Genomic DNA, 27,002 nt, shown 5'->3' with positions numbered 1-27,002 from the left:
CTTGCGTGTCTAGTTGGGGTTGCTCCAAGCCGGTTGCAGGCTTGCGGGTCAATGGTCAGAGTCAAGGAACCGGTAGCGCGTCATGGAGAGCAGATGTAGAACGGTTGTTCTGTACTAGGACAGGCATTGCGTGGAACACTGCACGAGTGCCATCGAAGCAATGTGAACATACAGTATTTCAGGATAAGGAGCTTTCGTGTTCACGAGAAATGAGGGTGAAGTCAATGCCAAGACGATGCGTGAAAGCGCGCCAACCATTTCGCGTCTTCGCCGCGGTGTTGTCCGCACCGAACATTAAGCATCCCCGCCGCACCAACACTGCTACGCATTCTGACCCTTGCAAGCCGACCCGTGCTATTCTCACAGTCTGCCCTTACATACGAAACTCAAACCTACGTCTCCTTCTCCATCTCATCCACCGCTGCCGTCAAGTAAACACGACACGAATCTCTACACACGAAGCGGGCCACACAAGTCCAGTTCACCCGAAGCAAGCCCGACTCGACCATGGCCACCGACGGCCCCGACCAAGCCCTCTCCGCGTCGCAAGCGTCGTACCTGCCGGACGCGGAATCGCTCACGCCGCTGGAGCAGGAAGTGCTCGACGAGTACGCGCGGCTGCTGGGCAACATGAACAACGTGGGTGCGCGCCGTCTTTCTCGGGACCTGGTGGGCTAACCATGTGTAGATGTCTGCGCTCCTCGCCGAGCTGGCTGCGAACCCGTCGGCGGAGATTCTAGATGCGCTGAGGGGGCTGGAGAGGAAGACGAGTCTGGTGTTTACGCTGTTGAAGGCGAGTGTGTACAGCATTGTGTTGAATACGCAGATCAGGGAGGAGGATGGGGGCGCGGAGGGGCAGAGTATGATGTGAGGAACCAAGGGGGGCACAGTGGAGGTGCGGCTGGATGCTTGCGAGGCCCTGGGAGGAGAGGCTACGATATGATACCCCCGGAGAAGGATAGGACGTTACGAGAAGTGGATGGAACCACAAGGCTTGCAACGCACAAGGTTTCTATCCATGTTACGAGTTTTGGTATGCGTAGATTTACAAGCGTTGCTACAAAAGCTAGATCTGTGCGCCCGCCCAATGCGAATGCATCTTTACACTGTACATCTCCCACGTCTACCCGCTCTTCGCTTCAAACTATCATACAACAGGCTTGCAATATGTCGCGGTCCGGTTTCTCAATGTACACTTCCTCCGTAGTACACCTTCCGCACGTCGACCAACTTCTTTCCTCTTGCTCGCGCAATCTCGTCTGGCAGCTTCTGGTTGCAGAGGGCTTCCCATGTGGCCTTGATGACGTTCATCTTGTTCCGTGAGCGGGGCGTTCGGGCGGCAAGATCCTGGAGGCCGGCGGCACGAGCGATTTCGAAGATGAGGTGCTGGACGCGGAGACCGAAGCCTTGACGATTGTTAGTGTGATATATCTTGTAAAGGGGATTGAGTCTTACCAGGCGGTCGAGAAAACAGCTGCACCTTCGTGGCTCCCACCTTGCACTCCAAGTCTCCGAAAGTGGTCCTATTCTCGTATCGCGGGATAGGCCTCATGTTCCTGATGGCGGCCATCACACTCTGCTTCCTTCCTTCATCCGGCTCCACGGACTTGCCCTCTCCCACACCGAGCAGACCGGCTTGATTACCCGCAATGGTCAGGTAGTACATAGATCGGATCTTGCCCATACGCGTCTGGTTGGTCACGCCGTGCACGACCAGCGTCTTCACCTTGATACTTCGCAGCTTTTGTTTGTCCCAATTAAGGTACTGTAGTAGACGTTTCTGGCGCGGATCCTCGGCCTCCTCTGAAGACAGACGGCGGGTCTGGCGCACCATGCGGTTCTCGATTCTCGGTAGGTCGGGCATGACGATCGAGTGCCGCGGGTCAGCGAGCGCAGCAGCCGCGTGCCTGTTCTTGACGCGGAAACTCGCGCGAGGATCCAACAATGCCTGCGTGACAGCTGTTCCCATGGCCTCCTGCAACTGCCGCTGCGTCTCCTCGCTTAGCTCGCCCTCCGGAAGGCCGTCAGGGAACATCTTGGCAAGATTTTCGTTGGCAATGAAGGTGATGGCTTCGTCGCGCTCCTCCTCGTTGACATCCTGGAAGTCGTGTGATCCAGGGATGTCGGACGGGTCCAGCTTCTCGGCGTGATCCGTCACGGGGTCGACCTCGGCCAGGTCATCTTCGTACGGCAGAAGCCACGGGTCTGTTCGGTGGCTGGACTGGGTGAGGAGGTCGCGGCTGTCGATTGCGGTCTCGGCGGCCTTGATGGCGGCGATTTGCGCGGGCGTGTACCGCTTCTCTAGCAGGGCCGTCTCCGAGGTGTCGTACTTGGGATAGTGGGTTTCGGCCGCCTGGTTCAGCAGCTTCAGGTCCTCTGCTTTGATGGACGGGTAGTGCGGTCTCCGCTTGCGGGCTGCACGAGGGGCGGATGCGTGGAAGGAGCGTTGTGGTGCGGCCGAGGGCTTAGGGAGCGCGGCAGATGCGAAGAGACATCTTACGGGGCGGCAGACGCTCATTGCGTCTCGTGGGCCGCCGGGAAAAGGCCAATTGCACGCCGAAAAGAAGGGGGACGATGCGCGTGCTGCGTGGATGCTTGTCGCAGGTCAGCGAGCGAGCTTCGATAATTTTGGCGCTAGCAGCTAAGGCGACGCGCTACCCAATCACCTCCCTTCCTTTTCCGTGACTCCAGCTTTTTCACCTTCTACATGTTTTCGTTCCTCGGTCGATCAACGCTCCGCACACTTTCGTACGCTAGCAGACGGGTTCCGTTAAGCAGATACGGCATGGCTTCTTCAGCTGCAAATGTTGCGCCCATCGAGAGCTTCGGTGAGAAGAGACCTGCGGAAGAGACGCCGTTGAGAAGCGAGGAAGGATCACGGGGCAGTTACAGGTTCAAGAATAAGAGAATGAGAAAGGGCCATGCCGAGACCAGCAACATCCTCAAGACGAACGGGAGCAACGAGGAGATTCTGTTGGAAGATGTCAAAGCTCTCTTGAAGAGCCTCAATCTGGAAAAGGATGTCTCAGCAGAGCTGCCGGAGCTCAGGTCCGAAGTGGAAGTCACCATCAAAGAGCTCTCTTCCACTGGCGACGGCCTAGGGTTTCAAGAAGGGTCGGCGTCAGACCAAGTCTATGTGGTTCCGTTCACAGCACCCGGCGATACCGTCACCGCCAAGATCTTCAAGCACGATCAGAAGGATAAGATCTCTATGGCCGATTTCGTCAAAGTCACGAAACCTTCGCCACACCGTGACCCATCATTGGTCAAATGCCCATACTTTGCTAGCTGCTCAGGATGCCAATTTCAGATGCTACCGTACGACTACCAGCTTGCCCACAAGAAAACTATCGTGGAGAAGGCATACAAGAACTTTTCTCAACTGCCGCCAGAGCTTATTCCTACCATTGGCGATACTATCGGCTCGCCTTTACAGTACGGCTACCGGACAAAACTCACACCGCACTTTGACGGTCCGCCGGATTCTCGTCGGAGCGACGGCAGGAACGGTATCAGACGAAAGTTCCAAGAAGTTCCTCCTATCGGATTCATGAAGAAGGGCACACGGATCACCATCGATATCGAGGATTGCCCTATTGGTACAGAAGCAATCCGCAATGGCAACAAGCGCGAGAGAAAACGCGTCGCAAACGAGCTTGATAAGTACCACAAGGGTGCCACGCTACTCCTCCGCGAAACTACGGAGCGTATCTCAAAGGAAAACTATGATTACTCGGAAGAGCACGACCCAGACGCCGTCATCGAAGATCGTGGCGAGCACCTGCACCGCAAAACATGTGTCACGGACCCGAACGCCAAAAGCACCGAGTACATCGATGACTTCCAGTTCGTCAATCCCGCGGGTTCCTTTTTCCAGAACAACAACTCCATCCTACCCATATTCACACAATACATTCGGGACCATATTCTACCTCCCACCTCCGACCACAAAGTCAAGCATTTGATAGATGCATACTCCGGCTCTGGCCTCTTCACCATCACCCTGTCATCGCTGTTCAAGTCGTCGCTAGGCATCGACATCTCCTCATCCTCGATCTACTCTGCGACACACAATGCCGAAATCAACAACCTCCCTGCCTCGACCGCGAAGTTCATTGCGGCAGATGCTTCCGCGCTATTCGCCAGCATCGATACAGACGCCGCCGAAACCGTTGTCATGATCGATCCGCCGCGGAAAGGCTGCGATGAGAGTTTTCTGCGCCAGTTGGTGCGGTACGGACCTGCCCGTATCGTGTACGTGAGTTGCAACGTACACACGCAGGCTCGGGATGTTGGTGTCTTAGTTGGAGGGATGAAGGGGGTTGATGGTGGCTTTGGAAATGGAGAGGGGTGCTACGACATCGAGAGCATCTGTGGGTTTGACTTCTTCCCTCAGACTGGACACGTTGAGGGTGTCGCTGTGTTGAGGCGGAAAGAAGCGAAGCATTGAGCGAGGGAGAGACTCCAAGAGAAGTGTGTAAACGTCAGGTTTTCGATCCTGTGCGCGAACAGTGACGAGGGACACTTTGTCCACATGGCTGTCTGAAATTTGGATACCCCGTGCGATCCCAGCATGGCCATAATCTTGGCTTGCATTATACTATTCCATACCAGGTTTCCAGTTTGCTCACATTCTGTTTTAATCGTAACTGTCCATTGTGACTATATCTTCAAGTGGAGCACACCCAGGTTCAAGGTCAACGACTCACTCGAAACCAGAACGTCTAATCATACCGTTGGTCACACAGGTAACGTAAGTTGCTGATGTGGTGCGTAAGATGGTCTTTTCGATAAGTTTCTCTGCATGCCCCTACACCCACGCTATCAGCCGCTCGCGCGTCCCCCTCAACTGCTTTGAACAATCCGAATGCATACTTTCCTTCTTTACGTGCTCCCTGGGCCGCCCAAGAGAGCAAACCTCCGCACAATGCTTGGGCCAATCTCATCGTACTCTGCCTTGGTATGGCAATAACTCTTGAACTCAGGAGTCTGACCAAGCAGACTGCCTCCGAACCATGGACCGTGTCTTTGCCTCTTGTGCGTGATGACTTGCACGTCCAAACCACCACTCTTCGCGCCTCCGCTCCGAGCCTCTGAAGCCTTAATTCTAGCGTCGACAAGGTGTCTAATGTCACGCTGGAGACGTCTTCCAAAGTCCTTGTATAGTGTGGACCCTCCAGAGAGAACAATGTTCTTGTACAGTCCCCTTCGTACATCAATGGGCGAACTCTGAATGACTGTGTCGACGATGTTCGGCAGTGGCGTGAGGAAGTCCGAGGAGTAAATTTCAGGATTGAAGAAGATCTCGGGAGCCAAGAATCGCTCATACCCCACGTCCACCTGCACCGACTTGCCGTTGGGGTGGTTAACTGTGTGCTTCTTGAAGTAGTCGGGCTCGCGATCATAGCGGGAGAACTCTTTAACGATATCAGGAGAGACGTAGCAGAATTCCTCCTTGATGCGCTCAGCAGTCTGGAGGGAGGAGTCTGGTTCGCCTCGGTCGCGCAGAAGCGACTGAACGAAGTTGGTAATGTCGCGACCGGCAATGGGGACACTCTTTATAGAGGAGCCAATGACGTATCCCTCCGCGACAGGGATGACGTGAGTGACACCGGCACCAGAGTCAATGACAGTGCCGGTCAGGGATCGATCGTGAACCTTGGAGCTCGTCCACGAAGCAGCCAGGGCGAGCACAGCCTGTACAGCGATGTAAAGACCGGCGCAATTGAACGATTCGAACATGATCTCGGCGGTATTCTCACGGTTCTCAGGAGGGTTCATGGGCTGGATGAGAGTCAGAAGCAATCGTGCGAAATCGGTATAGCTGTTCGCTTACGGGTTCGGTGAGAAGGAAATGGTGGTCTTCTGGCTCCACGCGCAGGTACTTGAATATCGAGTTGGACCAGAAGCGCTCCATGAGATCCTACTACTTGTTAATCGCATTGCCTACAGGTCGCGCCAGCTCGCGTACCCAGTTGTCTATCTGACCGTGTCTGATCGGATAATGGATACCATATCCAGGCCCCGCGGCAGCCGATAGCGCTTCATCTCCAATGAAGAAATCGAGGTCCTCAGTTCCCCGCTTCGCATGCAGATGACCGCCGGGACCGGCACCTCCGGTCAGGAAGGAGGGCTTGTTTGCGACGGCAGGCCGACCCGATCCAGAGCCGCCAGCACCGCCTGCCGGGGCCTTGGAAGCTATCGCAGTGGGGAACACGAAGGAGGGCGAGTCGTTGCCGGCGAATCCTTGATAATGTTAGCTTTATGAAGTCCCGGGTGGCAGCGGTGGAGGCGCATCGTACCAAGTTTCGAGTAACCCGTACCGCTAGAGTAGGCGGTCAGTATGCGACTATGCTTGAGGGGCCCGCAGGCTGCAAGGGAGCTTACTTGTCCATGACAACGGCGGGCGTTTGGGACGCCATGTTTGCTGCTGCTCGCCGAGCCTTGTAGAAGCACGAAGCAGCTCAGGAGTGCGTGGAGAGACGAGCGGGCGTGAATTGGCGGTCGAGGACGGTGGTGGATTCGTCAGAGTGGGATGGCGGAGGCTGGTCGATGTGGGCTGTTGGAGCTGGGCGCAGCAATTCCCCGCTCCGCCCGCGTCTACTTGGCGGCCACGGCGGAAACGCGGAGGGCGGGGTCACTCAGTCCCTGTCCTGGCAGCACGTATTTGTGTACTATAGTCAGCGATATGCCATCACATAACCGAGTAAAGTGCCTTCACCTGCTCTTGCCATGGGCGCTATAGCGTGGCCGTGAGTCCCACCCATATTTCTCGCACGGTTGATGCTGTGAGGAAGGCGCAACCAGCCGATGACTCTCCACCTGCTGTGTCTTCTCTCTTCATCCTCGTATTTCAATCCAACCCTACATCTCACCCGCAACTGTCCCCACTCTCATTGCATATCAGCACCCCAGAAACAGGGTCACACGTCCGCTCGAGGCGACTCCATTCATTCACCATTCTTCACCTAGTTCGCTTCTTCCCGCTGCACTTACCTTAAAGACCACACCCGCCGCCGGCGGTCCACTCACCTATGAACTCTTGAAAATCACCAACACACTTTCCCGTCACTTGTGTCTCGCCGTGCATCGACCGCGCTTCAAGCAGTTCGTCGACTAATCACCCATTTCTCCAGACCTGCTCGTTTCAAACAACCCTAGGTCACGACCCCGGTCCCGCCAATACATACCGCTCCTGTACTTCTAAGCTGGATAGGCTTGGACCACGTTTCCGCCGCCTCCGTCGACGCTTCTCTGGAACAAAAGCCAGGGGCATGTCGGTATCAGCTGGGCAACCTGGAGCCGTTGACGGCGCAGTCCAGCTCGATACTCTCACCCGGAAAGCCACGCAGAGCCCGCATCGATCCGACATATGCTGCATATTCCTCCATGCCGGGGCTGGCTATCACAGTCATGCAAACGAGCAGATTCACCTTGAGGCGTGCAATGAGTATGGGTCCAAAATAACTCTCAGACCAAATGCTGATACTACATTAGTGCAGCGCAGGTTGCAATGTTGATCCTGCGGAACGGTGGATCGGCATTGGATGCCGTCGAGATGGCTGTGAAGATCCTTGAGGATCGAGAGATCACCAATGCCGGATATGGGAGCAATCTGGCCATGGACGGTGTCGTGGAGTGTGATGCCTCTATTGTAGATCATTACGGTCGTAGCGGGGCTGTTGGGGCAGTATATCGTGCGTATTGCTCTGCATACATCAATAAGTCCTAACACGGACAACAGAGATCAAGAACCCCATATCGCTCGCCCGACTCGTACTGAATCATACAACCCAATCACTCACCCTCCGCCGTGTACCGCCCAACCTCTTGGTCTCTCAAGGTGCGCTTCAATTTGCGCGAGAGATGGGTGTTCCAGAGGTCCCATACGACGCACTTGTTTCACCTGCCGCGAAAGAGAGATGGATCAAATGGCACCAAGACCTCAAAGTAGCAGAGCGCAAAGCCAGGAAGAATGGTCTGCATCCTTCCTGTTGGAGAGTCAGGGAGGCAACAACAGCTGAGGATGAGGCAGAACAGGAACGCTTGCGCCGAGAGCATACCAGGAGCATGCATGGATATCCACGATCCGGACCTGAGTCCCCGATTACTTTCGAGCAGTCCCTTTACTATGCCATGGATGATAACTCGTCCACAAGCCCATCTGATCCATCTGGGCCCAACTCCGATATTTCTATCGCTAGCTTGAGTGGCGCTCGCATAGCTACACCAGAATCAGTTCATTCTGACCCATCGCCCGACCTCATGCCAGCTCGGCCAGCATCCATAGAAGAGTCTTCTAGAAGTGCTTTTATTAATAGCACGCAAAAGGTTCCCACGTTGCAACGATTCCGAGGTCCGCGTGCTTCCGGACACTCCCCTATGGGTTTAATCGCTGAGGATGGAGTGACAATGGATGCCAGCCGGGCTGGCTTCCATGCGCGAAGGTCATGGGGGGATGGATCTGGCGAGGAATCAGAGTCGGCTTCCAGTGCCGCGACGATGAGGCTGTCAAAAGAAGAAGACATCGCACTGTTACCTGATGTGCTCAAAGATTCGGAGGTTACACGCCCTTCAAGACGCGGCACACCTATATCAGGGACGGCTCAAAGCACCAACTTGATGCCAACCGCGAGTGTGCCTCTGGCTGACCGCTTGGACCAAGAGGAGGATCACATCACCGATACTGTAGGTGCCGTCGCTGTCGATGGCTGGGGCAATATTGCGTGTGCTGCATCTTCCGGTGGGATTGGCATGAAGTATCGGGGGCGTGTTGGTCCAGCTGCACTCGTTGGGGTAGGCACTGCCGTCATATCTAAGGACCCCAATGACCCGGACGAGACATGCGTCGCGACTGTCACGAGCGGCACTGGAGAGCACATGGCCACGACTATGGCTGCCACTGTCTGTGCCGAGAGACTGTACCAGAGCGTAAAGAAACAGAAGGGCGGGGAGTATGCCGAAGCTACAGAGGATGAAGCTCTCAGATCGATGATCGAAAATGAGTTCATGGGTAGGTCGAACATTGACAAGGATTTCCACCAGCTGCTGATACTACTCAAGGGCATCCAAGTGTGAAAAACAGCAACTCAGCGGGCGCTATCGGAATACTCGGAGTCAAGAAAACCCGGCAGGGAGTCATGCTATACTATGGCCACAATACCGATTCCTTTGCAATGGCCTCGATGCACTCAGATGAGGATGCCCCTTGGTGTACAATGTCACGCAACAATGGCAACGGACAGATCGCCCAAGGTGGCCGGATGATGCGATATCAGCGAAAGAAAAAGTCCAAAACGACGTCCATTCGCCCTCAGTTTGCTTGAAGCGACACTAAAGTATGGTGTACAACACGGCAGCACGGCACCTTCTCGAGGATCGATCACTAAACCTATACCCTGCGCCCTAAGTGATCGTCCTTTCATCTCCTATTGAGCGAGGTCTTTCATCCCTTCTTTAGCCTGTCTTCCTCGGAGGCCCCTTGATCATACCTCCCCCCAACCCGGTTTCTGAGTTTTATGTCCAAGGATGAGAAGGTTTTGGTCTTCTTTCAGTAGTATCTTGTTTGCATCCAGGCGTCCGAAGACATTTGATACCCCTGATTTCTGAAATTGGCATTATCTTCGAGGGAGCAGCTGGTGTCTGCATAGTGTGTTAATGAACGACTACGGTATGCCTGTCAGGTTCAGCGAGGCTTTACCGGCGCCTGCGACTTGAAGGGAAAAGGCTTGAAGTAGCAGACGGAATAGACTCTTGCTTTATTAAATCCAACGCGTTCGAGGGTATACACTACCAATGCCAAGCAATCATTGCATACTCTGTAACAATGAATCTAAATCCATCTTCACTGTTTAAATGATGTTGTCAAATTGTGCCAGTGCTTTTCTCATCTTAAGGTCCCGAGGTCCAAAGTTTGATGCGTAGTCACGTGAGAGCGTAACATGCGCACGGGCCGATGCTTGTTTGTGGAGGTTTCACGCAACTGTGACGCCGCTGCCTCGCTTCCCGCTCCTCTCACTTATGCCTGTCTTTAGCGGACTAAGCCCCATGAAGGATATCAGGTAGTCAGAGAATACGAAAGTGCGCGAGATTCTCTTTCTTAGTATGCTCCATCAACTATCGCGCATTCGAGTCGCGTAGACTCCAATAATCGTTCCGACTCCGATAGATATTCACCATGAATGCTATCGACGCCTCAGACCATCACGAGCGCAAGGATGAGAGTATGTTTTGAAGATTCCCGTTGCTACCACAAAGGCTCAGGCTGATTTATTGCGTAGCTGTGCCACCGTCTCTTTTAGCGATTGTCCTAGACAGCAACCCACACGCTTGGGCGCATCTCTCCTCGACGCTCCCGCTTGCGACGGCTCTAGCTAATATCCTCGTGTTCATAAATGCGCACCTTGCTTCTGGAAACGGGAATAGTGTAGCTGTCATTGCTTCACATTCCAATAAAGCATGCTTTTTGTACCCTACGCCCACGCCCGCGTCCCCACAATCCCGCCACACCGCTACGAATGGCGATGTCGATATGAACGGTACCGCAGACAACACTTCATATTCGGTTCAAGACAATCCGAACAAGTATCGTCCATTTGCGAACGTAGAGACGGCGATTCTGAACAACTTCGCAAAGCTCATGGAGGGCACGAAGGAAAGTCACCTGGCGGCAACTCCGACCACCTTGATCGGCGGTGCTCTGTCCCTCGCGCTCTCGTATATCGCAAAGGTCGCCTTAGCAAACTCTCCTCTTACTACAGAGTCAGAAGAACACATGCTCGCAATTGCAGACCCAGAAGCGGCCCGGACTTCGTATGTGTCGCTTGCAAGCCGTATCCTTATCGTGTCTGTATCGGGCGATCTTGCGAATCAGTACATTCCCGTCATGAACAGTATTTTCGCTGCGCAGAGGACAAGGATACCAATCGACATATTGAAGTTGGCAGGGGACACGGTGCTGCTGCAGCAGGCTAGTGATGCAACAGGAGGCATATATATGAAGCCTGAGCAGCCGGAGGGCTTGCTGCAGTATCTTATGATGGCATTCCTGCCAGATCCTACTGCAAGAAGGAGTCTGGTGATGCCGAGCGCGGGAGGTGTCGATTTCAGGGCAGCGTGCTTTTGTCACCGTAAGGTCGTGGACATTGGTTACGTGTGCAGTGTTTGCTTGAGCAGTAAGTGCATGTTTTGTCCCGTTACTACCTGCCCCAGAGGTAAATCCGTAATTGACTTTACCTAGTTTTCTGTACTGCTGACCTGCCCGATAACCTGTGCTTGACCTGCGGGTCCTATCTGTCGCTCCGAGCCGCGCAGTCGAATCCGCCTGCTTTGATACCCAAGAAGAAGAAAAAGAAGAAGAGGGTAGGTGGCACCGACTCAGCGACACCAGGGGGTAGCACACCTGCGGGTTCGAATACGCCAATGCATGCGTGAGCAACGTGTGGGCCATTGAAGCGAATACGTTTTGTATCAGGCGTCTGCGGAGGATTCTGTAGCATTTCATGGCGCTTGAATAGGGAGGACACGGTCGTCCAAGCAGCGATGAATGAATTAGTTATCAGTATATACCAGATCTCAAAACTGGCTCTCATGCCCAAGTTCACAAAGGCTTCGCGAGGGATGCAGAGCGTGTGGGTACATGCTTCCTTGTCCCGCAATCCGCGCTGACCGAGAGTGGACCCTGGCGTTGTTCTGCTGCTGTTGACCTTCCATGGGAATTGTTACATGTCATGACTGGGTACCTGCGTGTTCACAAATAAAGCAGACACCGTGTCAAAGCAGGCGCGTCGTCTCGCGCAGATGGTGACTTTCTACCAAATGCACGGAGTCAGGTCGCTTAGATGTGACGTGCATCGTAAAGATGTACCCGTGCCTCGGCACGACGAGGACCCACATAGATCGACGTCGCGAAGCTCATCAACCCTTCTTTGAGCCGGCTGCTCTTTAAGGCCTGCCGAGGAACAACGTAAACGAGAACTAGGCGGCGTCGAATGAGGTGGCAAGGATTCTGGCTTGTCAGGGCGTGCTTCCCCGCATAGTACAAACACTGGCGGCTCGCGAGTGTAACGCCAGATGGGGCCCCTTTCCCCATAATACATCTCCCATATCATTCTTTCCTCTCCTGCAACCTTTGAGACAACATTACCTTGTTTTCGTCTTATAGGGTTCGCGTGAACAAGTCAGCATCATGAGCGAGACTATTCGACGGGTTCATGGCTACGACCGTGATGCGTACACGTACTATCCGGTCATCATCGTGGGAGCGGGAGCGTCCGGCATCGCAATGGCCTGTCAGTTGAAGGAGCAACTTGGCTTCGATCAGTTCAGAATATTCGAACGGCAGGCAGGCATTGGCGGGACTTGGTGGATCAACCGATATCCTGGAGTGGCGTGGTGAGTGCGATATTCATGTGCGGGAGGTCCAACTACTGTTTTCACGTACGGAACGTCAAATCTAAAGGCCTGCGAGTTCTACCAAAAGGCATTTGCGCAAGAGTCGGGACGCGTATGTTGACCGTTAGAGATATGGTCATAAGACGCGCGACGTCGCTGTTCATGCTTCGGAAGGGTGCGCCATAACGCAATGGCCGCGTTCGACGACTGGTGCTGATGCTGACCCTGCATAGTGATGTCCCCGCTGCCTTCTACAGCTTCAGCTTCAAGCAGAACCCCAACTGGACCACGTTTTACCCGCCAGGTCGCGAAATCGTACGCTACTACCACGAAGTCTGCGAGTCGTACAAAATCACAGATAAATTTGAGCTGAACACGGACGTTGAACAATGCACCTGGCTTGAAGATGAGAAAGTATGGGAGGTCCGGCTTAGGCGATTGATGGCGGGCATGGGAGATCTGAGTAATAAAGACCGCGCGAAGATCGTGAAAGAGAAGGGAGAGGCAGCTGTCTATACTGAGACGGAGATTGTGAGAGCAAAGATCGTGGTTTCTTGTGTCGGTGGACTGGTCGAGCCCAAAGGCTTCCCAGATGAGATCCCTGGCATCGAAAAATTTAAGGGTCCGGTTTTCCACTCTGCACGATGGGACGAAAGCGTCGATTTCAACGACAAAAATGTTGTGGTCGTGGGCACGGGGTGTAGCTCGGCGCAATTGGTCCCCCGGTTACCCAATGCACCATTCAACGCCAGATCAGTGACCCAGCTCATGCGGACGCCTCCATGGGTCGTTCCATCTTCAATCCCTCCGGGTGGCGATGAGTGGTGGGAAAAGAACTCAACAAAGCTGCTCAAGTCTGTCCCCGGTCTCCTGGGCGCCCTCCGGTTGTTTGTTGCTGGTGCTGCGGAAGTCCAATTCCAGCAGCTGTTCCTCAACACCAAATCCTCGCAGAAGTATCGGAAAGACTACGAAGAGAAGATGTTGAAGCGCATGAAGAAAATCGTTCCGGAGAAGTACCATGAGATCTTAACCCCAGATTATGGCGTTGGATGCAAGCGAAGGATCTTCGACAAGAGATGGTACCAAGGCCTGAACGACCCCAAGATTGAGCTCACGACTCAGCCTCTCTCGCGCGTCAACGAAAGCAGCGTCGTCATTGGGCCTGGCGTTGCTTACCCCAAGGACGCAAAGAGCGATCTTCCCGAGAGAGAGGTTCCTGCGGATATCATTGTTCTAGCTAACGGATTCGATGTCGGGAAATGGCTCCATCCACTGCGCGTAGCCGGAAAAGGCGGCAAGGACCTCGTCGAGACCATGGAGGAGCGTGGTGGGCCGCAAGCCTATCTCGGCACTGCTATGGACGGTTTCCCGAATTTTTTCATGATCTTTGGACCAAACACCGCGACGGGACATTCATCGGTGGTTATGGCGTCAGAAAACATGGTGATGCATTCACTCAACTTCATCAAGCCGATACTTCGAGGCGATGTGGCTGCAGTCGAGGTGAAGCGCGAGGCCGAGGCTGCCTTTACAAAAGAGATCCAGGCTGCACTGAAGAACACTGTATTCATGTCCGGCGGCTGCGTGTCTTGGTATTTCACAGAGAATGGCTGGAATTCGACTGTGTATCCGTATGTATATCTTTCATCTGCCCAAAGACATGGCTAATCTTGAATTAGATACTCTCAGATCGACTTCTGGCGGCGATGCCGCTTCCCGAAGTGGAACGACTGGAGCCTCACGTACACCAAGCAAGGCATCAACCGCAAACGCAGGGAGCAGTTGGTGCGCGTTCTGGCTTTGGCAGCTATTGTGGTGGGCGCATATCGCGCGCGCGAAAATGGGGTTGACCTGACGGATGTGAAGCACCTGATCCTGCAAGTGCTACAGGGTTCGTTTGCAAGGCTGTCACATGTGTGGGAGATTCTGAGAGGCCAGGTGCAAGCTGTGTTGAAGAAGTAGTGTGTTGTCTAGGGGCATGATAATGCATACCACTCGGCGGCGTATTGGACCGCGATGTCACCCCAGCACCAGTCATCGGACTGTGATCTTGAAGGTGTAATTCTGTGTAGCATGCCTGAGTCTCGGGCTTGAGTTACGATTGCGCCACAACCGATGTCCGTTCGATTCCTCCATGCTGTTTGCAGAGCATGCGTTGTTCGCCGCACGTTTGTATACATGCTTTCATATTGCAGATGTCATTGCGAGCGTTCTGAGTGGCTAGCGGAGCAGGGCATACCAAGCCTTGCGCTGTGCTTTCTGGGTGGACATTCCCCGACCGACCCCGCGCGGAGCTGCAGCCGCGCGAGCTCGGACCAGGATTCACAAACAGGCGGCTCGAAGCGGGCGGCCGTAACCTCCTTCGCTGCATCACTCGGCGAGCCTTGAGGAGCAGTGAAGGTGCGCTCGACGCCTGCGCATGACGTCCTCGTACACGATGAGCGCCAGTCCAACTGAGGAGAGTGGCGGAGGCGCGCAGAAGCGGAAGGGCGACGAGGGAGCTCCGCAGCCGAGAGCTAAGCGCAACCGTTATATCTCGATAGCTTGGTAGGATGCTCTGCATGCGACAGCTGTGAATGTGGGCTGACAGAACGGCTAGCAACGAGTGCAAGCGTAGGAAGATCAAGTGCAACGGGTATGTGCGCTCCTCGTCACTCCATGGGGCTCACACTCACTCGTCGCAGACAGACACCATGCCAGAGATGCGGAAACCTCTCGCTCGAGTGCCTCTATGCACCGAACTGTTGCAACAACTTCAAAGATTCCGATGAGTTCAAGCAAATGTCAGGGCAGATATTGCTCCTCCAAGAACAGGTCGACCAGCTCTTCGCAAACTTGAGCGCATTGAAATCCCACGTCGACATCCAAGGCGCGGGCTCCATCGGAACACCTTTCCACCCTCCAGACTTCACACAACCCATGTCTATTGGCCAGATGTCCGCCCTGCCTTCTTCACCCGCGCGCCAGCGATCAAAGTCGAATGCGAAGCGTCCCCGGTTCCAGGGCCCAGCATCCAATGCATTCAATCTGGGTGTCGCAAAGACGAGCTTGAAAACAATGGGCATAACGGGCCCCGGCGATGGAGACGAGGGAATCATAACAATGGACGCTACGCCCATGGGCAGTCCGCCTCTTGATAATGCTATGCTACCCCAGGAACTCCATGCGGACAAGGATCCCATCTGGTCCGTCTCCAAGCAAGAAGCAATGAGGCTGATCAACTTTTGGCAGGAAGAGAACGGAGCTCTGTATCCGTTCCTCGATATCAACGAAATGACTCGTTATGCCGACATGTTGTTCTGTTTCATCGAAGCCGCTGTCCGACAAGGACTGATGCAAGGGGCACTTCCAGGAGCTGACGCTATTGAGGACGAGAAGACCAGCATACTCAAGATGATACTCGCCACGGCATTGATTCTCAGAGGTAACGGCAAGGATCCGCTCGGTGACAGGTTTTTCAACAACGTTCAAAAGGTCGTTGAGAGAACCCTTTCGGAGCCAGTCGACGTAAAGAGCATCAATTTGCTGACACTCACCGTGAGTTCCTTGTTCGACGTATTGAACTTGCTGATCAAGATAGGCCATGTTCCACTTCCACAAGGACGATGAAGTTCTTGCCTGGCGTACTATTGGCCTAGCTGCGCGTCAATGTTTCGAGCTGGGCTTGCATAGGCGCGAGGCGTATGATTCAATTACCGATTCGGGCGAACGCAACTCAGCTATCAGGACGTTCTGGTCCGTGTATGTGCTGGACAGGCGTTGGAGCTTTGGAACAGGCATGCCATTCGCTCTACAAGATGCTGATATTGACTTGAATCTACCTAGGCCGGTACGTTCGTTGTTAGCCTCCAACCTACAATGTTTGCTGACCTACAGCATAGGACGACTCGACCCCCTACCTAAATGCAATGATAACTTATAGCGTCATCGGATCGAAAGTGTGGAAGTCTGTTGGGAACACAGACTCATCCCAGACTCCAATCAAAAACGAAGACATTAGCTTTCTCGACTTCCAAGTGCTTAATTGGCACAGATCAATACCTGAATCACTAAAATTCGCACACCCAGACAGCGGTCGGCAAGTGTCCAATCTCCCACGTGCAGTCTTACGGCACCAAGTTGTGCTGTACCTTCGGGCGAATCAGATGCGCATCCTGATATATCGACCTGTGTTGCATACAGCTACTTCGATAGCGGAGAACATGGAGTTTGCCCAAACCGTGGTCACGGTGGCGAAAGACACTATCCGCACACTGACATACATTAATCAAACTTCGGACATCTATAAAGCCCAGCAGATCCTGTTCAACTATTTCCTCATATCAGCCCTTGCCGTACTCTTTTTGGCAGTTGCTCACGCGCCTGCCGACTTCAGTGCCGAATGTCGAGACGAATTCTACCAAGCACTTGACCTCGTCCGCTGTCTCTCGTCAGACTCGTACGTTTCAAAGCGGCTGTGGAAAACGATCAAGGTGCTCAAAGAGGTTGGACCCCGGTTGGGACTAAACATCCGAAACGATGCATCAGACGCACACTCTTCTGCGGCCGTCGCTATGGCTGGCCTTGCAGGGCACCAGGTCGACGAAATGGCCATCTATTCGAATGGACAGAATGGAAATATTGACACGCCTCACGGAATGGCGTCGGATCTGACGAACTTGTTTGAGGCAGCAGGCAACTACCCGATGTTGCAGAATGGATTTGGCTTGTCTTCGGCAGAATTGTCACATGGCGAATTTGCGTCTGCTTTTGGAAATGAGAATGACGAGCTTGCACGGATCTTGCGCGATCTGTTTTGACGAACAGAGTCTGACATTTGTCGGCGAACAAAGCCTGCGATTATACCCGGTTATGACGACTGTAATGAGGGCCCGACATCAACATGTCTTTTTGAAGCCCAGCTACCACCAGCAGCTGTGCAGCCAACGTCGATGTATGTTGGACGTCCAGCCGATGTTTTCACATGTGCAATATCAAATGCAAAGATCTGCGAGTTCTCCCTAGGTGCACTAACAATCGCGTGTTCAATCTATTAAACTCGCAGGAGTCCAGCCAGGACTCAGACTACTGCACAGCTTGCGCATGTGATGGGACTGCGGCGGAATTAAAGTCACGTGCCAATCGTGGGGCTGGGTTTGGCCAAGACTTACGACGACTTCGACACCAGAAATACCCGACGCTGCGAAACATGCGACTACCTTCGCCAAAGACTTATAATCTGGGTTTGGGCCACTACTGAATACATAGCATAGCCGCGTTGCGCTTATCGCTATCCCGAACGCGCCATCTCCCACTTCCCTCGGCCGCGCTTGCACCTTCACACAACGGCTGCTCTGCGCCTCGCCTGCCAGCTCACTGCTCACGCACCACAGCCTGCAGTCGCGACTCAATGACCGAACAGTAAACGCACGCGCACCTTCTCCTCCGACTCTCTCCCTCGACGCGTGCGGCCTCGATCGCGAGTCCACCCCACATTCCCTATTTTCGACCCCTCCAACGCCCAGGCCTCCCTTAGTTCGAACCTGTTACGCTGAGGCCGCACCTCCCGGTCCTCGCAGTCTCCCGACCCTCTCAACGACCGCTCCCCGCGCGAGGAAGCGGAAAGCGCGCCTCGGCGTGCCCTACACATAAAGCAGGTACCATGTCGTCGTCGTCGCAGGTCACCGAGTCATGGATATCGTCCTTCTGCGGGCTGCTGGGCCATGAATACTTCGCCGAGGTATCCGAAGACTTCATCGAGGATGACTTCAACCTTACCGGGCTGCAGTCGCAGGTGCCCATGTACAAGGAAGCGCTGGAGATGATCCTGGACGTGGAGCCGGAAGACGATGATGACGAGGAAGAGGAAGAGGAGGAGGATGAAGAAGACGATGAGATTCTTGGCGACGAGAGGCCAACGGCGTACAGGCGGGCCAGTGACCGAAGACACCTCCGGATAGCTTCCGATCTTAGTGTGATAGAAAGCTCCGCCGAGCTGCTGTACGGTCTGATACACCAGCGCTACATAACTTCGCGACCGGGAATCCAACAGATGGCGGAGAAATACGAGCTACAGCACTTTGGCACATGCCCGCGCGTGCACTGTAACTCCACCAAAGTCCTGCCCGTTGGCCTGAACGACAGCCCCGGTCATGAAACCGTCAAGCTGTTCTGCCCATCTTGTCTTGACGTCTATACCCCGCCCAACTCGCGCTTCCAGACCGTGGACGGCGCTTTCTTCGGCACCACATTTCCATCGCTCTTCTTTATGACATTCACGGATCTCGATATTGGAAGTGGGATCCGGAACAACCCTTCAAGCGCCGCACAGGCTCTCCTACAAATACAGACCGAGACTGCGAAAGGCACCAATACTACTCCTGCGAACGTTACATCTATAAACGGAGTCGCGCCACACAACCTGGCACCCGGGATCGGCGCCGGTAACATCTACGAACCCCGCATTTACGGGTTCAGGGTGAGCGAGAGGGCGAAGTCAGGACCGAGGATGAAATGGTTGAGAATGAAACCAGCAGACGTGACAGAACTAGACGAAACGAGGAGGTACTGGGAGAACCCTCCCGATGATGCGGATCGACCACACGATGATGATCTCAATATGGTGGACGTGGCAGAAGGCAAGTCGGTGGACAGCAGGAAGAAGATATCGGCGAGGAGGAAACGTACCAACGGCTCAGGCAATGGAGGTGGGAGTCCTATGGATATGAACGGTGTCGGCGCTGCAGGCTAGGCGATTGCAGAGCCGTATATCGGGCAATGGGGCAGAGATGCATCCCAGTACTGAGTGTCGGTGCGTGGCAGACGGCTGACGGTAGGATGAGCAATTAAATGGGCTTACATCAAGGGGCTTTGTCTAGATGTACTTTTCCTGCTTCTACTTATTCTACGACTTCTTTCTGCCTCCACATAACGCCACGGCTGATTGTCGTCTGTTAGGAGCTTAGGCTTTATGAATGGATTTCGGATTGAGCAAAAGAGTCTCCATTTCTCATGCAATTTCCTAAATAACGTGGACTCGTGAGGAACTCGCGTCTAGTGACAAGTCAACATGTAACACTTTCCAGACGTAAGCACCGATGTGAGCGCCACTAAGGCAAATGGTGCAAGTACGATGTCGGCAATAAGCCAGCGTGTATATTCACAGTAGGGTCCCTCCCATCCCATTTTTATTATCGGACCAAACCAATCCCCTTTTTCCAACTACTTCTTCAAGTACCACGCCAAATCAGCACCCTCCTCCCTCTCGACCCTCGTCCTTCCATCGCCCATCCACCTCCACCGATTCGCCGTCCTCCACACAATCCTAAAGTCCTCCGGCCTCAACTGCCCAACCACCTCTTTAAACCCAATAGCGCTCCCCTGCCACACCGCCGTAATGCGCCCGTCCACCCTTCCATTCTTATACCAACTCCTACACCCACCGCTCCACACAAAACGCTCCATAATCTCGTCGCCGTACGTATTGAACTCCTCAGTCGCTTCGGGCGTGGGGACTACGAAAAGAATGTCCTCGGATGCGATCTTGCGCAGCCAAAGCGAAATGTAACGCGTGGTCCAGGAGAGGGCAGCCATGAGCGAGCCATGGCCGACGGGGGCGTTGGGCCCGGAGTAGAAGAAGAGGTTGGGGAAGTACGGGCAGGCGACGCTGAGGTAGCCGAGAGGCTCGTCGTTCCAGTAGTCTCTGAGGTCGGTGTTGTCGAGGCCGAGGAAGGGGAACGGCGGGCGGTGCGAGACGTCGAAGCCGGTGGCGCAGATGATGGCGTCGACGGCGTGGTGGGTGCCGTCGGAGGTGAGGATGCCGGAAGGGGTGATCCGGGTGATGGGGGAGGTGGTGAGTGAGACGTGGGGCGAGGTGAAGGCTTCGAGGTAGCCGGGGCCTGGGGTTGCGCGGCGGCATCCGACTTCCCAGGTTGGGGTGAGCTTGGAGGCGAGCGAGGTGTTGCCGCCCAGGCGCGAGAGCATGGTTTGAGAGGTGGATTCAAAGGCGGCTTTCTGGGCTGAGGAGTCTTTGACGAACTACAACACTTTTAGCGACAGTCTTTTGAAGAGATAGTGCACGCATGGTCCTGATGGCCATGGAAAATCACCGGGGCAAACTCACCAAATCGAACGCCTTGTTGCTCCCATGCTGGATCTCCTTCCGATGCCTATTCAGCTCCCCCGGCTCCTCCCTAAACCTCCTCTTCTCCTCCTCACTATACACCCTATTCACCTCCCCACCAATCAACGCACTCCCCAGGCCCGGCGTAATCCACGTCGGACTCCTAATGAAATTCACAACCCGCGCCGCGCTTCTCGCCACCTCGGGCATGATCTGGATCGCGGAGCTCCCATTCCCTACCACTGCGACCTTCTTCCCGCTGTAATCCCACTCCTCATCCCAAGCCGCAGAATGCACCTTTACGCCCGCAAAGTCGTGCAAGCCAGGAATGTCGGGCCACTTCCAGTGTGAGAGGAAGCCAGTCGCAGAGACGAGGACGTTGCACCAGTCGTCGAAGACGCGGCCTTTGTGCGAGACTTTGAGATTCCAGATGCCCTGGTGGGTGTCGAACTGTGCGTGGACGATTTCGTGCGAGAGTTTGACGTCGCGGGCGAGGTTGTATTTTGCTACTGTGCGCGTGAAGTAGGCTTGGATCTCGGGGCCGCTGGCGTAGAAGGCGGTCCAGTTGGGGTTGGGCTCGAAGGGAACTTCTTAGGTGGGTCAGTGGGTGACTTGAATGGGGTAGACAGTGTCCTGATAAGATGATGATAGGAGGTTTGCGAGGATCCAACGTGTTTTTCAGGAGTACCGGGTTGGGGAACATGCACCTTGAAAAAAAAAAAAAAAGACGTACGACAATGTAGGTAGTACCCTAGATCAAGAAAGCCTGGACCACTCACAAGTATATATATGCGCCGGCACATCGCACGCGACCCCAGGATACCGATTCACAACCCACGTCCCGCCCAGCTCCTCGCCCTTCTCGTACACGCAGTGCTCCACTATATCCTCCAAGTTTCCTGCCTCTTCATCGTACCCATGCATCACCTCGTAAGCCAGATTCATAGCGCTGATCCCGCCGCCTATTGTCACCACCCGCAGCTTTCTGGGGTGCCGCAAGGGTTGGTGCTGCATCGGGACCCAGCATGCCGGTACTGGCCGACCGTAGCGGGTTGTGGGAGGTTGGATGGTAGATAGGAGAGCGGAGAGGCGGGACTGTGCTGTGCGGGAGGGGGGATCGATGGGTGGGATTGACGGAGGAGAAGGGGCTGTGGACTTGGAGTTGCTCTTGGGGTCATGGGGTGATGGCATCGTTCAAGTGCTCAGTAGGTGAATTGATTTGATATAAGGAGTGCGACGTTGCTGGCTTGAGTACTGCGAGGTGTCGGCGTGGCAGCGTGGGTATTCTTCATGTACAAAGCAGAGGCGAAGGTGCTATTAGATAATGTAGTGGGACTGGACTTCGTGGAGATACCTAGTTAAAAAAAAATGGCGGTACCAACGTGGATTATTTGGAGATTCAAAGTTCGGTTGTAAGGGGTGTGTTGGCGGGGATAGCAACCCCGCAGAGCACTTCCCGAGGTTTTTCTCACAGAAACGCTTGGTGACGTACTGGAGTCGGAGAGAACTCCTCGTTGAGTAGACCATGATGGGCACGTTGTGGCGCACATTATCGGATTCCTTATTTTAGACTCCAGTAGCATTAATGGTAGATTTGCTCGGAAGCTACATACGTCAACCATCGTCGATGGATCATCAATTAGCAAGCACCTTTGTCCAGTCAAACTTGCTCCACCGTTTCCTGAACCCATCGACCCGTCTGTCTCCCTTCACCCATCTCCCCTGTCTCTTTACGACTTCGATATCCGCATCAAGCATGCCGCCCAATGTCTCCCTAGCAAATAGATCGCTACGCGGCCATCTCCGCTCATCCTCCACTATGTGTCCCATTCCGCCGTCAAGCTCAAACCATACATGGAAATACGGCATCTCCTTCGCCAGGTTTCTTCTGAATGCCGACTTCCCTTGACCAGAGCGCGAGGCCTTCAACGTATCAATGATAGGCTTGTGCTGCGACCACTCGTCGTCATTAGTCAGGATAGCTTCGCGAAAGAAGGCCGGCGCTGTCTCGCCAAGTTCGAACGGAATCGGTACAGCATTCATAGCAGCGTGAAGCTTGCGTCCTGGATTGGCTGCATTCTCGTAGAAGATGACGTCGCGTCCTTGGTCGTGGTACATGCGTGTAAGACACTTCATGAAATTGCGAATTTCTTCCCATTCGTCGTCATCGCATTCGAGAAGGTTTGTGCGGTGCTGGATGGGGACAATGACAGCTCCACCATCGCTGACTTCAGGCTCAGTGGGCAAGGTGAGGAAGACACGGGTGGCAAGAGAGAGAATCGGTGCGGTGGGCGGTTGCGGAGGAGACTTGTCTTCGTGATGACAGAGGGGACAGGAGTCGAGAATGCGGTTTGTGCGTTGGTACTCGGAAATTGCTTGGTTGCGAAGGTTGATCGTGGACTTCGGAGCGCGAGTGGCGAGTTTCTCGGCGTTCTCATCGATATAGTCAAGGTCGTTCTGCTTTCGTAAGCACAATCGCATGCTCAAAGGTGGAAGCACTTACATCGAATTTGGAGTCTTTTGCAATCTTCTCTGCTAGCAACATACCCTCACCACCCGCCTGACCTTTGGTGCGTCGTTCTTGCCTGAGCATATCCTCAACGGACATGTCGTCATTCTCAACAACAAGGCCGCGCTCCCGTCCCCTCTTGTTTGTCAACTCCTTGACTTCGCCTTGCCGGCCGCCTGCCAGCATGCGGTTGTCCATGGAATTGAGTATCACGACATCCGGTTCTACGCGGTTGGCAGCACCAGACGCTGCAGCGTTATATTGTGCTTCCAGCTCGGCCGCATTGGCAGCACCCTTCATTTTTGCTTTCATCATCTGTGCCTTGAGCTTGTTGAGCTCTGTCTGGCTGAGGACGACCGTGTTCGCTGTCGGGCGTGGATCGGAAACCACTTGGCCTTGTGGTAAGTCGTCTTGCGGGTGCGGATGCTCTCGGGGAGGCCTGTGAATGCCTGCTTTCAGTCGTCGTTCCTCGAAAAGCTCTCCTGAAGGCTTCTCTTTCCCGACGTAGTCTCGCCCGTACGTTTTCCGTCGGTCGACTTCGATCTCTTCCTCCCTAGCATCATCAAAGTCGCGCAGGTCACCGTACTTCTCAAGCGCAACCTCTTCCACCGGCCGACGCTCCTCTTCTGCGATCCGATATACGCCTTTCAACTTGGTCATTCGCCATTGCGAGCCAGAATCGCCAAATGTGTACGACACTTCTCGGTGTATTGGCTCCTCTTCGACGGCAGGGCCTTCTCCCTGAACATCACTCAGGTGGCGGTTGAGCTCGGCCTGGTGGATCTTGAGCGCATGCTTCTGCTCGGCGGACGCGCCGACAAAGGTGCTCTTGTCCTCGCGCTTCTTTGGCTGTACGTAGTCGACATCCATGGACGAAGGCGCACGCATCCAGTCGTCGCGCTGCAGGTTTGCGTCGGCAGCTTCCTCGAGCTGGTGGTCCAGGAAGTCGTCGTTGGGGGGAGGATAGTCCTTGTCCATGGGTTCGTCATCGGAAGGAGAGTCCTCTTCGTACATGTGGTTGCGTGACTTGCGCTTGCTCGTGAGGCGGTCGTCGTGGTCCGAGGGCGACGGGCTTCTGCGGCCCTTTTGCTTGCGCCGTGAGCGGGCGTCCTTGTCTTCGTCACGTTCGCGCTCGCGTCGCTTTCGGCCTGCGCGCTCTTCGGAGGTTTCGCGATGGTGCTTGGAGCGCTTGTGTCGGTGTCGTTCTTCGCCGTCGTCGTCGCGACGCGACGCATGGTGGTGCCTGTGCCGGTGCCTGTCGCGGCTCCGGCTGCGGTCCCGCTTCCGGTGCGCTTCTTTGCGCGAGTCCTTCGCCTTGCTCGCGGCAAGCTCGCGCTCAAAGTCGTCGAGGCCCATTGTCGCGTCGGGGTGGTGGTCGCGGAGAGGCAGGATCCGCCAGGGTTCCATGGGCAGCTGGTGCAGCTATGACGCCCGTCCCGCCCGCTAAAGAAATTCATCGACAGTCGTGCCCCACTCACTGCTCGCAACTCCAGCTACCTGCAACCCCGCGCTCTCGCAAATACGACCACCGATACATTCGCCTTCGCTACTCGGACTGCACACCATGAGCGGCGCCGCTCCCTCCTCCGAGGCCCCCGTGGCTATTGTCTGCGTGGGCATGGCGGGCTCCGGCAAGACGACCTTCATGCAACGCCTCGTCTCGCACCTCTACACGCATGCCGACCCCACCCAGAGCGAGCCCGCGACATCCAAGACACCAGCTGCGCCGCCCTACATTCTGAACCTCGACCCCGCCGTGCACTACGTCCCCTTCACCCCCAACATCGACATACGCGATTCGGTCAACTACAAAGAGGTCATGAAGCAGTTCAACCTGGGGCCTAACGGTGGCATCCTGACAAGTCTGAACCTGTTCAGCACCAAGATCGACCAGGTCATAAGTCTGCTGGAAAAGCGAACTGCCCCGCCCGAGCCTGCCGAGCAACCTGAGCAAACCACGGTCGAGTTCATGACAAACTCCGGCAAGACCACCCCGCCCGCGCAGAAGCCACCGCACGTGAAGCACATATTGGTGGATACGCCAGGGCAGATCGAGGTGTTCGTGTGGTCAGCTAGTGGAGAGATACTGCTGAGCAGCCTGGCGAGCACATTCCCGACTGTCATTGCCTATGTCATAGACACGCCGCGCACTACAAGCACGTCGACCTTCATGTCCAATATGCTTTACGCTTGCTCCATATTATACAAAACAAAGTTGCCTATGATTCTAGTCTTCAACAAGACCGACGCGCAGGATGCCCAGTTCGCCAAGGACTGGATGACGGATTTTGAGGCATTCCAGAGTGCACTACGCAACGAGGAAGAGGGAGGAAGCTTTGGTGGCGAGGGCAGTGCCATCGGTGGAGGAAGCGGCTACATGGGCAGTCTGTTGAACAGCATGTCGCTGGTTTTCGAGGAGTTCTACAAGCATTTGAGCGTGGTTGGGGTCAGTTCAATGACTGGAGATGGCATGGATGAGTTTTTTAGGAGTGTTCAGGTCAAGAAGGACGAGTTTGAGCGTGACTACAAGCCGGAACTCGAGCGAAGGCGGGCTGAGCGGGAACAGGAGAAGGCGACCACTCGACAGAAAGAGCTGGACAAGTTGATGAAAGACATGAATGTCGGTGGCGCAAGCAAAGGCAAGAAGAAGATGGACGAGCCCGAGACCGTCAGCGATGTGGAAGACAACAGTGACGAGGGCATGCAGGTTGACGATGATGATTCCGAAGACGAAGAGTACGATTCGGACAATCCAGAGCATGGACTGAAGGCACGGTATCAGCAGGCGCTCAGAGACGATGCGGGGCCGTCTGCAGAAGACTTCAGCTTTGCACGGTACGTGCACAAGGCCAATCTCGGCTGAGTATGCAACGGACATCTCGTCGGCGGCAATGTCACACAGCGTCCTGTTCCGTCTCGATCCGCAAAGCCATTCACTGGCTCTTGTTGAGTGCAGCTCAAGCATATGCGGAGGCACTCGCAGCAACAGCGCATCAGTGATATGAGGGCTTACCACCCGTCCATGAACGAAATGGAGTGCAGAGACAGGGACACTGAAACAATGGAGCGCCAGCTATGCAGAAAGAGCTGGGAAGGGTACATTAGAGAGACCGATAGTATGCACGTACATCCAGGTCAATGTCTCAAGCACGGCACCAGCAGCACTTCTCCAGGTTGGGCATCATATCTTGTTTTTCCGTTTGTTTTGGCTGCGAGTCAGCTGTACTTGAAGAGTCTGTCGGTCTGATCGTGAAAGCGTCCCGATGCAGTATTCCCCCACCATTTGTACGACTTCCCTGCGCACGATCGTCAGAATCAGCCAGTGACAGCCGTTGAGCTACGTTTCGCGCATATATGCAGTGAGCCGTCCCCTGCCCTTCGTTGTCGCTCGCTACCAGTGTTTCCACGATGGCCTGAGGTCGTACACGCAAGATGTCACTACAAGACGCTTGATTGGGCTTGGACAGGCGCCAGAGTGCTTCTAGAGCATGCAGCAAGCCTTTCTCGTCGCATTGAGGACGACATTTGCCCCTTGCAAGCGGTCCAGGGCATCCTGCAGCGGATGGGCCTAGTGCCAAGGCCTCCACAGCTCGATGTGGAAGATCATAATCCCGAAACCAGGATGACTGAGGCACCCGTGGCAGGGTGAGACGGTGTTACGCAGCACAAGACAGAAGCGGGTATCGTTGCACCGTACACATGGCTTTGTGTATCACGCGTGAAGCGAAAACGACAATGTGGGGACTTAGCGATGTCAGACAAGAAGAAAAACAAACGATAAGAAAGGAAAGAAGAAGGCAGTCGGGTCCTGAGTCTCTTCCCCCCTGGTCCACGTCGCTCCAACCTCGCATTCGCAAATGGAAAAACAAGGTTCATCGGTCACAGTGCCCGACCATGCGCATTTGCGTGCTGTCAGTCCTCGCCCGCACATCGCGTAAAGACCTGGTCCGGGGAAGACGGATCATATGCAGAGCGGCAGCCATGTTTCATTATTGCAGG

At 54.7% G+C, this 27,002-nt stretch overlaps 12 protein-coding genes across 12 annotated transcripts; 8 read left to right on the top strand and 4 right to left on the bottom strand.

Moving 5' to 3' along the window:
• Positions 1–507: 507 nt before the first annotated feature.
• On the top strand, positions 508–871 carry CC84DRAFT_1078259 (uncharacterized protein; the record flags this gene model as incomplete). The annotated part of the gene is made up of 2 exons (XM_018173793.1): positions 508–639; positions 689–871. The coding sequence occupies 2 exons, from the start codon at positions 508–510 to the stop codon at positions 869–871; spliced, it is 315 nt and encodes a 104-aa protein (XP_018043192.1).
• A 141-nt stretch (positions 872–1,012) lies between these two features.
• Positions 1,013–2,602, bottom strand: CC84DRAFT_1135859 (37S ribosomal protein-like protein S5). The gene is made up of 2 exons (XM_018176077.1): positions 1,456–2,602; positions 1,013–1,406 (listed from the first exon to the last, which is right to left on the bottom strand). The coding sequence occupies exons 1-2, from the start codon at positions 2,516–2,518 to the stop codon at positions 1,186–1,188; spliced, it is 1,284 nt and encodes a 427-aa protein (XP_018043191.1). The 5' UTR covers positions 2,519–2,602; the 3' UTR covers positions 1,013–1,185.
• Positions 2,603–2,708: 106 nt separating this feature from the next.
• CC84DRAFT_1160084 (S-adenosyl-L-methionine-dependent methyltransferase) lies at positions 2,709–4,538 on the top strand. The gene has a single exon (XM_018177402.1). The coding sequence runs from the start codon at positions 2,786–2,788 to the stop codon at positions 4,448–4,450; it is 1,665 nt and encodes a 554-aa protein (XP_018043190.1). The 5' UTR covers positions 2,709–2,785; the 3' UTR covers positions 4,451–4,538.
• A 132-nt stretch (positions 4,539–4,670) lies between these two features.
• CC84DRAFT_1160083 (Actin/actin-like protein) lies at positions 4,671–6,535 on the bottom strand. Its single transcript, XM_018177401.1, has 5 exons — positions 6,388–6,535; positions 6,303–6,325; positions 5,972–6,246; positions 5,837–5,923; positions 4,671–5,784 (listed from the first exon to the last, which is right to left on the bottom strand). The coding sequence occupies exons 1-5, from the start codon at positions 6,420–6,422 to the stop codon at positions 4,885–4,887; spliced, it is 1,320 nt and encodes a 439-aa protein (XP_018043189.1). The 5' UTR covers positions 6,423–6,535; the 3' UTR covers positions 4,671–4,884.
• A 739-nt stretch (positions 6,536–7,274) lies between these two features.
• Positions 7,275–9,326, top strand: CC84DRAFT_1079176 (N-terminal nucleophile aminohydrolase; the record flags this gene model as incomplete). Its single annotated transcript, XM_018173830.1, has 4 exons — positions 7,275–7,450; positions 7,498–7,697; positions 7,745–9,013; positions 9,064–9,326. 4 exons carry the CDS (start codon positions 7,275–7,277, stop codon positions 9,324–9,326), a joined length of 1,908 nt encoding a protein of 635 aa, XP_018043188.1.
• A 679-nt stretch (positions 9,327–10,005) lies between these two features.
• Positions 10,006–11,603, top strand: CC84DRAFT_1192867 (RNA polymerase II transcription factor B subunit 4). The gene is made up of 3 exons (XM_018181264.1): positions 10,006–10,223; positions 10,281–11,174; positions 11,240–11,603. Exons 1-3 carry the CDS (start codon positions 10,178–10,180, stop codon positions 11,431–11,433), a joined length of 1,134 nt encoding a protein of 377 aa, XP_018043187.1. The 5' UTR covers positions 10,006–10,177; the 3' UTR covers positions 11,434–11,603.
• Positions 11,604–11,938: 335 nt separating this feature from the next.
• Positions 11,939–14,386, top strand: CC84DRAFT_1160079 (FAD/NAD(P)-binding domain-containing protein). Its single transcript, XM_018177400.1, has 3 exons — positions 11,939–12,393; positions 12,627–14,024; positions 14,073–14,386. Exons 1-3 carry the CDS (start codon positions 12,188–12,190, stop codon positions 14,353–14,355), a joined length of 1,887 nt encoding a protein of 628 aa, XP_018043186.1. The 5' UTR covers positions 11,939–12,187; the 3' UTR covers positions 14,356–14,386.
• A 371-nt stretch (positions 14,387–14,757) lies between these two features.
• Positions 14,758–17,353, top strand: CC84DRAFT_1109581 (uncharacterized protein). Its single transcript, XM_018175230.1, has 5 exons — positions 14,758–14,940; positions 14,993–15,028; positions 15,078–15,930; positions 15,974–16,222; positions 16,275–17,353. The coding sequence occupies exons 1-5, from the start codon at positions 14,813–14,815 to the stop codon at positions 17,190–17,192; spliced, it is 2,184 nt and encodes a 727-aa protein (XP_018043185.1). The 5' UTR covers positions 14,758–14,812; the 3' UTR covers positions 17,193–17,353.
• A 200-nt stretch (positions 17,354–17,553) lies between these two features.
• Positions 17,554–19,371, top strand: CC84DRAFT_1160076 (uncharacterized protein). Its single transcript, XM_018177399.1, has one exon. The coding sequence runs from the start codon at positions 18,035–18,037 to the stop codon at positions 19,121–19,123; it is 1,089 nt and encodes a 362-aa protein (XP_018043184.1). The 5' UTR covers positions 17,554–18,034; the 3' UTR covers positions 19,124–19,371.
• A 222-nt stretch (positions 19,372–19,593) lies between these two features.
• Positions 19,594–21,508, bottom strand: CC84DRAFT_1135837 (FAD/NAD(P)-binding domain-containing protein; the record flags this gene model as incomplete). Its single annotated transcript, XM_018176076.1, has 4 exons — positions 19,594–20,409; positions 20,495–21,081; positions 21,274–21,346; positions 21,377–21,508. The coding sequence occupies 4 exons, from the start codon at positions 21,506–21,508 to the stop codon at positions 19,594–19,596; spliced, it is 1,608 nt and encodes a 535-aa protein (XP_018043183.1).
• A 554-nt stretch (positions 21,509–22,062) lies between these two features.
• Positions 22,063–24,414, bottom strand: CC84DRAFT_1160075 (uncharacterized protein). The gene is made up of 2 exons (XM_018177398.1): positions 22,998–24,414; positions 22,063–22,951 (listed from the first exon to the last, which is right to left on the bottom strand). The coding sequence occupies exons 1-2, from the start codon at positions 24,357–24,359 to the stop codon at positions 22,130–22,132; spliced, it is 2,184 nt and encodes a 727-aa protein (XP_018043182.1). The 5' UTR covers positions 24,360–24,414; the 3' UTR covers positions 22,063–22,129.
• Positions 24,415–24,567: 153 nt separating this feature from the next.
• On the top strand, positions 24,568–25,866 carry CC84DRAFT_1077717 (ATPase NPA3; the record flags this gene model as incomplete). Its single annotated transcript, XM_018173768.1, has 1 exon — positions 24,568–25,866. The coding sequence occupies one exon, from the start codon at positions 24,568–24,570 to the stop codon at positions 25,864–25,866; it is 1,299 nt and encodes a 432-aa protein (XP_018043181.1).
• Between the last annotated feature and the right edge of the window lie 1,136 nt (positions 25,867–27,002).

Source organism: Paraphaeosphaeria sporulosa, assembly GCF_001642045.1.
Source record: "Paraphaeosphaeria sporulosa strain AP3s5-JAC2a unplaced genomic scaffold CC84scaffold_1, whole genome shotgun sequence".
Taxonomy (NCBI): domain Eukaryota; kingdom Fungi; phylum Ascomycota; class Dothideomycetes; order Pleosporales; family Didymosphaeriaceae; genus Paraphaeosphaeria; species Paraphaeosphaeria sporulosa.
This window is presented reverse-complemented; position numbering and strand designations above follow the sequence as displayed.

Bases quoted from the DNA above. Each gene is read 5' to 3' on its own strand.
- CC84DRAFT_1135859 (XM_018176077.1), bottom strand. From the start codon at position 2,518: ATGAGCGTCTGCCGCCCCGTAAGATGTCTCTTCGCATCTGCCGCGCTC. The intron at 1,407-1,455 runs GTAAGACTCAAT...ACAATCGTCAAG, and splicing joins GCTGTTTTCTCGACCGCCTG to GCTTCGGTCTCCGCGTCCAG.
- CC84DRAFT_1160084 (XM_018177402.1), top strand. From the start codon at position 2,786: ATGGCTTCTTCAGCTGCAAATGTTGCGCCCATCGAGAGCTTCGGTGAG.
- CC84DRAFT_1160083 (XM_018177401.1), bottom strand. From the start codon at position 6,422: ATGGCGTCCCAAACGCCCGCCGTTGTCATGGACAA. The intron at 6,247-6,302 runs GTACGATGCGCC...AACATTATCAAG, and splicing joins TACGGGTTACTCGAAACTTG to GATTCGCCGGCAACGACTCG. The intron at 5,785-5,836 runs GTAAGCGAACAG...ACTCTCATCCAG, and splicing joins ATTTCCTTCTCACCGAACCC to CCCATGAACCCTCCTGAGAA.
- CC84DRAFT_1192867 (XM_018181264.1), top strand. From the start codon at position 10,178: ATGAATGCTATCGACGCCTCAGACCATCACGAGCGCAAGGATGAGA. The intron at 10,224-10,280 runs GTATGTTTTGAA...TTTATTGCGTAG, and splicing joins TCACGAGCGCAAGGATGAGA to CTGTGCCACCGTCTCTTTTA. The intron at 11,175-11,239 runs GTAAGTGCATGT...GACTTTACCTAG, and splicing joins GTGCAGTGTTTGCTTGAGCA to TTTTCTGTACTGCTGACCTG.
- CC84DRAFT_1160079 (XM_018177400.1), top strand. From the start codon at position 12,188: ATGAGCGAGACTATTCGACGGGTTCATGGCTACGACCGTGATGCGTAC. The intron at 12,394-12,626 runs GTGAGTGCGATA...GACCCTGCATAG, and splicing joins CGATATCCTGGAGTGGCGTG to TGATGTCCCCGCTGCCTTCT. The intron at 14,025-14,072 runs GTATGTATATCT...ATCTTGAATTAG, and splicing joins TGGAATTCGACTGTGTATCC to ATACTCTCAGATCGACTTCT.
- CC84DRAFT_1109581 (XM_018175230.1), top strand. From the start codon at position 14,813: ATGACGTCCTCGTACACGATGAGCGCCAGTCCAACTGAGGAGAGTGGC. The intron at 14,941-14,992 runs GTAGGATGCTCT...CAGAACGGCTAG, and splicing joins CGTTATATCTCGATAGCTTG to CAACGAGTGCAAGCGTAGGA. The intron at 16,223-16,274 runs GTACGTTCGTTG...CCTACAGCATAG, and splicing joins ACTTGAATCTACCTAGGCCG to GACGACTCGACCCCCTACCT.
- CC84DRAFT_1160076 (XM_018177399.1), top strand. From the start codon at position 18,035: ATGTCGTCGTCGTCGCAGGTCACCGAGTCATGGATATCGTCCTTCTGC.
- CC84DRAFT_1160075 (XM_018177398.1), bottom strand. From the start codon at position 24,359: ATGGGCCTCGACGACTTTGAGCGCGAGCTTGCCGCGAGCAAGGCGAAG. The intron at 22,952-22,997 runs GTAAGTGCTTCC...TTACGAAAGCAG, and splicing joins CAAAAGACTCCAAATTCGAT to AACGACCTTGACTATATCGA.